The sequence below is a fragment of the Pollicipes pollicipes genome, unplaced genomic scaffold (assembly GCF_011947565.3).
Source record: "Pollicipes pollicipes isolate AB1234 unplaced genomic scaffold, Ppol_2.1 Scaffold_3447;HRSCAF=4054_pilon_pilon_pilon, whole genome shotgun sequence".
NCBI lineage: Eukaryota > Metazoa > Arthropoda > Thecostraca > Pollicipedomorpha > Pollicipedidae > Pollicipes > Pollicipes pollicipes.
In genome coordinates, this window is record NW_023596297.1 from 22,167,882 (window position 1) to 22,177,962 (window position 10,081).

The following is a 10,081-nucleotide window of genomic DNA, read 5'->3' on the forward strand; positions in this document are numbered from 1 at the left end:
GGAGCGGAAGCAACACAAGTTTGGAAGATGACACAACAGTAGCGCACTGGGCCGTGGGTCCCGTCGGGAGAAATTAATGTCCACCCAGTGCCACCCACCGACAGAATATTGCATGCTTTCCTTGCTTCCTATGGGAGCAGTCTCCCTTCTCATTGTGTTTACGCATTCTATAATTGGCTGAGCTTCATTAATTGCCTGAACTAACGATACGCAAGGGCCGGAGGTTTTCCCTGGTGCAAGATCAAAGCGTAATAATTTGTCGGGCAGCCTGGCGACGAGCAGTGCTATGAAAGCGCGCGGAACGCCTGGTGCCTGTGGCTGATGCTGTTTGTGATGCTCTATCTGACACTGCCGGTGCTGTGTGTTGTTCTCCGCCCGACACTGCCGGCGCTGTGTGTTGTTCTCCACCTGACACTACCGGCGCCGTGTGTGACTTTCGCCTGTTCGTCCCCAGACCTGCGCTCGTGGCTGACGGAGTTCAGCTTTGACCTGGACCGGATGCAGGGCTCAGTGTACGCGCAACGCCTGGTGCCGGAGCCGTCTCCGCCGCTGGCGGTGCCGCAGCTGCCGGCCGCGCCGCGCCTCATCTCGGGCCTGGCCTGCATGGAGCGGCGGCGGCGTGCCGTCTTCTCCGAGCCGGACCAGGTGTCACCCGGCGGTCAGCTGGCGACCGGGGGCGGCGGCCGCTGGCCGCTGGTGCCTCGGCTGGCCGCCGTCGGGCCGCCACTCGGCGCCGGCCTGCTGCTGTCGGACGAGCAGGGCCGGGCGGCGCTGCGCCAGGCCGGGCCGGCCGGCGTGCTCCAGGACGTCATGCTCAGCGTACTGAACGCCAGCCGGCTGCTGGACGTGCGGCTAACGGACGGCGACGGCCGTCAGCAGCTCTTCTTCCTGCGGCCGGCCGCCAGCCGCGAGCCGGACGCCCAGCAGCTGCAGCGGCTCGGTCGTTACAACCTCAGCCGAGCCGACGACCCGGCTGCAGCTGGCGCTGCCCGACGCCGCCATCCACCTGGTGTACGGCGCCGACGACTCGCCGCGGCGGTCGATCGGCTGCGCGCCGGGCTGCTGGCCGAGGCGCGCACCGCCGCCGCCGGCGAGCGCTGGCGCCACGAGCAGCGGCTGCTGGCCGCGCGGCTGCCCACCGCCGCCGGCTGGTCGGCTGCGCAGCAGCGCGAGCTGATCGACACGGGCAGCGTGGCCGGCGCGCGCGCGCCGAGGACGTTCACCCGCTGACGGCGTACCCCGCGCTCGCCGGCGATTGGTCCAACGTCGCGCTGCGGCCGGCCGGCCGGAGACGCAGCCGCAAGTCGGCACGCAGGAGGCTGCGGCGGCCGCTTCCTGCGTCGCCACGCGCTCTGAGCTCCGCCTCCCTCCTCGGCGACCCTGAAGGCAATACTGGACCCGTCGCGCGGCCGGCCGCCGGCGCGTGTGTGTGCCGGCGCGACTGTTTTGGAGAACACATCTGTGATGCTGTCGGCACGGCGCGCCGAGACGCCGGACGGCGGGCAGACAGTGGCGGCGCGGGGACGGCGACCCTTTGTCGCGGCGCCGCGGGCCAAACAGAGGCACGGCGGAGACCTGTGTGCGGCGTGGTGTCACTGGCGCCCGTGTGGCAACTCAAACAGACAGAGGTGGCATTCCTCGGGGATGGGCCGACCCCAGGCGCTGTTTACGTTGTGCTTGTGTGACTGTAATGGCGAGGGCCACATAAGCAGGGGCTGGCCACCAGCCAGGATCACAAACTGCTGGACCCACTCAGCTGGTGCTTCTGTTATTTATTTCCGAAACTGTGTAGATCCATATGTGAGTCATAGTGGAAGAAAACGCAAGGTTTTGTGGACGCGTTTAGCCTGTGATTTTTTCATGGCATTGATAGGTTAAATGGAATATTTGTAGCTGAATATATGGACGATACTCATGCCGGTCTGTGTGAATTTCCTGATAAAGTAGCTCAGATCACGCTAAGCTTTTTACCGCTTATCGGGCACTTAGATGACGTAGCGTACGCTTGCCAGAACACACCTTCTACCTTCAAACTTGGATCGGGTTTTTCACCCCTCCAAGCACACTGTGCGTTGTATGCTGCTGAAGGAAGCACACGAGCGGAATTTGTTGGAAATTTGTTTGAGGCGCTGGCGATGTTCGGGATTCCCGAGGGACGTTCAGAAGTCAGAGACGGCTTAAGATTCAGAAAAGACGAGGGAGTCCCCATATAACCGGTCTCTTGACAGCTGAGATAAGCGAAATGCTGAAGGGCCCGGGGACGATCAAAGGGTTATGACGTTTACTGGAGACACAGCAAAAAGAAACAAACAGACAAAAAAGCAACAGTCCGAGAAACGACAAAGGATCCAGAACGGCTAGAGCGCCCCCCCCCCCTCCCCCGCCCTACTCACTCGGAAGAGGGCCAAGGGTCTCCGACAATGGCATGGATGCAGAAACAATATATATATATATATATATATATATATATATATATATACTGATTAGGGCGTAAAAGTCGCCATAACGGACCAGACGAGATGCCCGCGACATGACCGGGAGGTTCCGATGCGCTCGGCGCCTGGCGCCGATGCTGGGTTTCACGACACGAACAGTGAGGCCCAATGCGGTGACAAGGCCGGTCAACGGCGGAGTCTATAAATGTCCGAAGTAGCCGTACGGAACAGGGATAGAGATAAATGCCAAACACCGGGCCGGTCAGAGGCCCAAAACTCCAAGCCCTCTTCACATGATCAGGCTTTGGAGATGAGCAACAGATGCGGGAAAATTGGAGTAGGGACTGCCGAGATGACCAGAATTCTCCGATTCAGACAACGCCCCCGGCTATGAATTGCTGAATTGGTCCCATCTGTGCTTGACCTTCGCCATTTACAAGGTTATGCTGGCATGGTTGGATGCAGTAATTGCTTACCGAATACCTGATACTGTGAACGCAGGACAGGCATGCCCGGACATTGAAAACTGAGCATGATTTCCTCTGTAATCAGCTGGTATACTGAGCACGGCTGACGTTTTCCATACTAGAAGTTTGTGGTTTAACGACGATGTGAAGCAGTCGTTGGAATACATTATGAGATGTCTGAAGACAGTGGTCATGACCAAGAATGAACAAAATGGTAGCCCTCCCCTGGTTACCCACTGGTTACGCTGGGCGACCCCTTCCCTCTGGTTACGCTGTGTTGTAAGGCTCCAAGCACACCGTCCGTTTAGCTCCTAATAGAGCTACATATGCGAAATAAATGACGGGCGTGTTCCTTGTACTGAGAGAAAGCCGGCAGCATCCGGCTTCAATGTTCCAATGTGTTTCTAAATATTTTGGCACGATTTGCAACCACTCCGAGTGTAGCGTTATGCTGCCTTAAGCCTCCCCTCCCCTTGTTACTCTTCCATCACGCCCCCCCCCCCCTCCCCCCCACCTCTCTCCATCAGCCCCGTATCTTACGGACGGCCATGATCAAAAACTTAAGGCGCGTGAAGAACAGCAAATGTTTCAAATCCTTGCGCATTATTGCCAATAAAAGATACCGTAATCATCGATCATTTGAGACCGCACATTCCTACCCCGATACACGAAACAGGGCTAAGGGCTACTCGAAACACAAACTTATGTTTCGAAGAGAGCCGAATATTTTGACGACCTTTATATAAATATAGGTTACCATACATAAAGCGTCCGGTATAAGGTCATATGCACCTTTCCAAGGGCTGCCCGAAACACAGACGTTGAAGGCAAAAGGCCTGGATGACTCGTACCGATTATGAGGTTACAACATTGGCTGCTGAATATGGTGTTTAAAGTAACCACTGGATAGCTACTTTTAAACGTACTCTACCTCAGAAAGCCGCAAAAAATCGCTTCCCAAAGCGGCGTCTTCGCGCTGAGCTTCGAATAAAGATTACGGACACACAGCGGTTGTAACATCTTATTATTCGTGTTGCCTTTTGCTGTTACCAGCATGGCTATGCTAAAGCTGAAGTCTGTTGTACTACTGCCGTGTGTCTGCCCCCGTGCTATATGCTATGCTGCCCTATCAGTGTGCACGCTCAACCTCAAACGTGGGTCCCCAGGTATTCATTAAACCGGTCTCGAGTGCCGGGCTTGGCTTCTCTCACGTATGGCATTCCAGGCAATGGCTATAACAGACCACGTATACTACACTCTGCCATCAGCAGCGCATGTATAACAAACGGCTTTTGTCCGGAGACGCGCCGGACACACGCTGGTCTCTGGGCGGCAGCTCAGAGGCCACAACGGCCACCCGTTGTTTAACAACGGGTGGCCTCCCCATCTGGCCACCCCGAGCCATCCCCGAGCCAACGGGTGGCCATCCCCGGGCATTTCAACGCACACCCTGCTGACCTTCTCGTGCTATACTGCACGCGAGCGGCGCCGCGAATCACTCGCTGGTTTTGGCGGCCTTGCCCGGGGTCGCAGCCGTGATGTGTCATTCGGTGCTGTGCGTCGCGCCGCTCCTGGTGCCGGTTCGTCCGTTCAGAGCGGCCTCAGCGCCGCCGGAAGCGCCGCGGGCAGATGAACTGAAACCATCTGACACAGGGGCATCGCCGGACGTCGCGGGCAGGTGAACTGAAATCATCTGACACAGGGGCATCGCCGGACGTCGGGGTCAGGGGTCAAACCCGAGCGCGGACTCGGTGGTGTTGATCTCGTGGGCGAGTGCTGCAGCCTTGTCAATGGCCTCACGACACCCCCTGTTCGCCGGCCTGAGAACGCCCCTGCGCGCCGCCCCGGCAGCGGGCGCCTCATCAGCCGCCGCAGAGCTGCCAGATCTGCCGGCCGGCTGCAGATGACGCGGGAGATCTTCGAATGGACAGGTCTCCCGATTGAGCCAACGCGGAGCAGGTGGTGCGCATGCTCTGTTCGGAAGAGGTGAGGTCAGAGGTACATATTTGGGATGCCGCAAAGCCTGGCTTTAACCATCGGATCACGTTCAGTACAGTGGTTCCCCACTTTTGGCAAAACGTGCCGTCCCTACCATTCTGCATTCTCTTCACCGGACTGACTTTTTCTGCTTTGATTGCCTCGTCTAAACGGCGGATTAGCGTTTGCTGAGATAACATATTGAGCTGTGGGCCATTTTGTCATCACGGGCCCATTTCAGTACGCGTAACTGTCATGGTGTGCGTTCTCGAGTGCTCGCGAATATTTGTCCTCATTCTCATTCCGGCAGGTTACTTAGCAAACTCATACCGACGGAGCCAGAGGGGAGCCACGGATTGTGCTCCCCTTGGGCTGAAGGAGCACCAAAAATTCCATGGTGAAAAAATAAATTTTGGTCAAGAAACACTCAAGGGGACAGTCTAGGGAGATCACAAAAGCCCCAAACCGTTATTTTTAAGGGGCACCAAATTCCAGGGGCACAACAGCGCTGTGCCCTCCCTCCTGACGAAATCCTGGATTGGTCTTTTTGACTGATGGGCACCAAAACCTTCATTTCTGGACATCATAACCTTTATTTGAAAGCGGCACCGAAAGAAAGCTGGCCATTTAAAGAACGAAACAACATGAGCAGCAAAAGCCTTCTTTTCGTGGCATCGCAATATCTACTTTACACAGGCACCCGATTCCAGGTGCATCACAAGGGCACCAAAGTCCTCATTCTCAAGACACATCAATTTCCGGTGGACTTGCGATGCCCGTAGCTCTCCATTGACGACTACCTGTAGTGACGACTACCTGACGACTACCTGTATTGGCCGATCCGGTAAGATGGCACCAAACCTCCTCTTTCGGAACACCAAAACATTTATATTCTAGAGCCACCAAATCGAAGCAGGCGATTGAAACGGCCCCAAAATTTCATTTCAACAGCACCGAAATCCGGGGGCACCATAATCTCTTTGTCTTCCAATGGGATGAAATCCTGGATCGGCCCCTTCGGCGAGGGGCACCAAAATCCTTCATTTCGAGGCCCATAACCTTTATTTTTAAGAGGTAGCTAATTATGGGGAGCATCACGAAGTGCCACTTGCTTTCATTTTTAAGTGTCAACAACAAAGCCGGGGTACCAAATATTCCCCCAAAAGTGTTTGCTTTCACGAGGAAACAGATTCCAAGGGCGCATCTTAAGGGACACAGAGGTGGACACAGAGGTGCACGACCCTCCCCCCCCCCCCCGTTAGACCCGAGGGTACCGAGGGACTGTTGGGCCCCTTGAGGCTAGCAAACAAGAGCCCGATGGGAAGCTCTTCGGAGGTACGAAAGACAGACCGGAGACCATATGAAGAGGCAGCAGTCCGAAAGCCAGACCCCCAAATTCAGAGAACGTCTTGCACCCATCGGATGCCCCTTGGGACAAAGGGGCCATCTATATCAGTCAGCGGACTGAGACCACCAACACCGAACAGTTGGTTCCGTGCCGGTCTGGTCTCCTTGTCTGCCCCTTTCCAAGCAGGGACAAGGCCGGGGCCTGCAATGCATTGGTCGGGGGCCCTGAAACGGTCAACGACCCCACAGTGTCTAGCAAGGTAACCTGTGTCGGCAACAAACCCCACGTCAATGAGCGGCACATTTGCTGAAAATGGACAGTGCTGGGACCTCGAATGTCAAGGGCCTCTTGCGGCGGTCGGGTCCCTCTTGACTGTTAAAAGAAATGCGAGGACACAGGGGTTCGCATTCACAACGAGACAGTGGAAAGGCCTGTGTCAGTCAGAGGCCCCGGTGCCGAACGAGTGGTCTATCTCACGATTTCAATCAGGGGCCAATAAGCATTTCAATCAGGGGCCAATAAGCATTTCAATCAGGGGCCAATAAGCATTTCAATCAGGGGCCAATAAGCATTTCAATCAGGGGCCAATAAGCCCAATTATTTCTTGGTACCAATCATTGAACTCCCTGCATCGGTAAGGGATCCTTTCGCAACAATAAGGGCCCCTGAGTCTATCTGGCCCAACATGTCCTGGTCAGAGACCCTGCCGCATCAGGGAGGGTACGGGTACACGATATACCCCTCTAAGAGTGTACGTACTTACCAGGAGGTCACCGGTATCGTTTGAATGGTAGTTGCTGAGGATTCCGGGATGGAATGGCATGCCGTTCAGCTCCTGACAAGAGCAGTCTACCCGCACACTTTCAAAGTTAAATGTGCTTTGAACGGCACTGGCAGTTGCAGCAAGCAGCAAGAGCAAAAGAGATTGCATCATTGCGTCAAGAGTTCGTAGTCAATCCGTCCCCAGTATCAACCTGGAAATTGCATGAGTGAAATCGGTCACGATCCCTCCTACACGCATATCAACTGATTCTGTAAAGCGTTGGGCGTACACTTCCGATCGGTGGTCATTTTCGCCTCTCTGTTGACCGCCGCTGTGTGGTGTTTTGAGGTTGCGCGGCCCGTGGAGACTGCAACGCCGGGCGTCGCTGTTTTTTCTCCCTGACGGCGAGCGCGCGTGCTTAAAATTGCTTTTTAAGATTTTCTTTGCTGATGGACTCGGAAGAAAGGTCTGGCGAAAGCCCACTGTTGAAAGCGGGCTGGAGTTTCAATACAATTTTTACTCTGTTTCGATTTACGCCGGCGGTCAGTTCACCTGCCCCCTCAATATCTTCGGAAAATCTCCGAGAAAATCCTGCAGCGCCTCTGACTCTTACTGTTTTGTAGAAATATGTGCATGAGCCATTGTAAAGAGTAAGCAAGCATGTGTTGTTTCCTTGAGGTCATTGAAGTCGTGCTTACTTTCGTTTTGTTTCCCTCTAAATGTGCGACTAATTGTATCCTCTGGTAGCTCCTAGATTCCCTTTCGGTCTAATAAGTTCATCACACAAAAGCAAACATAATTGACCGCTAAGTATATAGTTGGCTTGATCCGGTGGACCATTCTGGCAAATATTTTATGCTGATTGCAAAATAAGAATCTGAAAATAAAGCAACCAAATTCCACGGACTTGTGAAGGGAGAAGGGGTATCAAGTTCCAAGGGGCACCTCAATGAAGCGTGGGTCCCTTGCTTGACGAAATCCTGATCCACCCTTGCAAACGCATTAACAAACAATCCAATATCCTCACTGGCGTGCATTGTCATTTCCAAAACAAGTCTGATGCATTGATCTGAGCCTTAAGAGTATAAAGATGCCAGCAAGTAAACTAGCCCAAAAGGCTCGAAATGCACCAACCGTCACGTAAGTAGTAAGTGTTGATGCATTAGCTTCGTCGGGAATGACAACTATCAAGTCGTGCCGAGGTCTTACCATGTTACTTCCTTAGTATAAACACCACACGAGTATGGTTGAAAATATACGTTTGAGTCTGAGCATAGAAAATGGAAAAAATATTTGCAAGCCAGCGTCTTTGTCTGCGGCTTACATGTAAAACAGGCCAATTTACTATGGTTTCCTCAGAGAGATGGATAAGTTCAATTGCATGGGATATTTTTAGTTTATGCTTTTTAGGTTTCGCGTGCCTGAATCCGTTTCACATCATTGTGTGACCAAGACTGGAGAAGGCGTAGCGATCATCTCTAAAGGTCCCGTTAAATACAAACAATCTGGACAAAACATTTATCTTTCTCCGCGACATGAGTGTTTTGGGTGGATATTGGTTCCAGTGAGTTGGGATGCACGCTTGTTTAGGTTTCGTAAACAAGTCTATCGGCTTAGCCCCTAGCATGGGATATTAGCAGCTAAACCTAGACAAGATCATATTCGTATTGCCCCATTTATGCATAGGTGTTCACATATATTCCAAAAGACTGACGGATCCGTGGTTTACCCACGACCGCGCGTGGCCGGTCGCACTACCAACCCGTCCCTTTACGAGTGCGGGTGTTCGTTTCTTGGTCAAAGGTGTTGGTTCTCGCGCCAATATGGCATAGACACTAAACTGGGAACTTAAAACACTGAAAGAGGGACACAATGGTTTTATTTGTGTTTTGCGATGACCCGGACTTGAAGAGAACCCACTCCACGGCCGGCAGGTTGTCTCCAATGTAGATAGTTTTTGCTATTAGAAAGCGGCGGCTTTCGTTGCGACACATGGTCAATAGCTAAGATTGCAAAAAAGAGCCGCAAAAAAGAGCCGCATCTACGACCATGACGCGTTGTGGTAACCAAACGTTTTCATGGCATCAACTTTAAAAAGCAAAGGATGTAGCAAAACACAACAAATAATGAAACGAAAGAAATTGCAAAGCAAAGCAAAAAAAAACTCAATATTTCACAATATTCTTGGGTGACCAAGTGAGCTTAATTCGCTTGCTTTCGATTTTCTAACGACGTCTCTGCAATCGTCGACCAAATATGGGTCATTCATTACAATGGCGGGGAGATAAGGAGCCGAGTAGAACACTTCATCAGCTCAGCTGATACCGGCCCAGTTGGGGTCCAGAGGCGGACTACAGACGAACACGGACCGACCTGGCGCGTTAATGTCAGCCATAGCCATGTCAACCACAGTGTAGAGTGGATGCTATATTACTCGTGAATGCTATGCGTATGCAAAGGCCGACGCTTCGCCGTCATCCCCATCGCGGGTCGTTCGGCCACGGCTTGAAGGAAGGTGCTCATGTTCTGTGTTTTCTGTTGGTGGCTGTTTGTGTTTCCACCAGGGGCAGACACCATAGTTATGGTCATCACTGTGCGGCATTTTACCTCGTGTCATCTAACAATATTGTTGTCATCATAAAAACTAGAGAACAGCGGAAGCGCGCGCCGAGTTGTAAATGCCCCGGCCATGTGACACAATGGAACAGTAGTGGCTGTTTGCGTCGCCATTGCTCGCGCCATCTGCAACGGAGAACTGTGAGAATATGGTTCATCTTAGTGAAACTGGGCCATTGAGCTTTATGTTATTCTTTCAAATGGAAAGACAGTTTTAAGCCAATGGATAGTTTCCAAACTCAGAAAATCCTTAAAAAATCTGGCAATCAGACTATATCTCATCTGTGATAATCTCTTTTTGGGTGTAGCGCTGCCCGCTAAACTCTGTCATTGAAAATTGTACCAAGTGGTTTTCAGCTTTGTTAAGTGTGTATTGAGGCCAAAGCGTCTCATATTTATCACCATCTAAACAGAACGCTGTCATACAAAGGTTTCCCATGAATGACAAAAGTACGCAACGGCTTTGTGTAAGGAC

General features: G+C 52.8%; 1 protein-coding gene across 1 annotated transcript in view; it reads left to right on the forward strand.

Annotated features, from left to right (window-relative positions):
• LOC119092291 (teneurin-m-like) overlaps nt 1-10,081 on the forward strand; it is a gene marked incomplete at its 5' end in the record, with an annotated part of 49,715 nt that overhangs the window by 23,700 nt on the left and 15,934 nt on the right. The window contains 1 exon segment of the mRNA XM_037215262.1: nt 455-896. Coding sequence (XP_037071157.1) covers nt 455-896 — 442 coding nt within the window.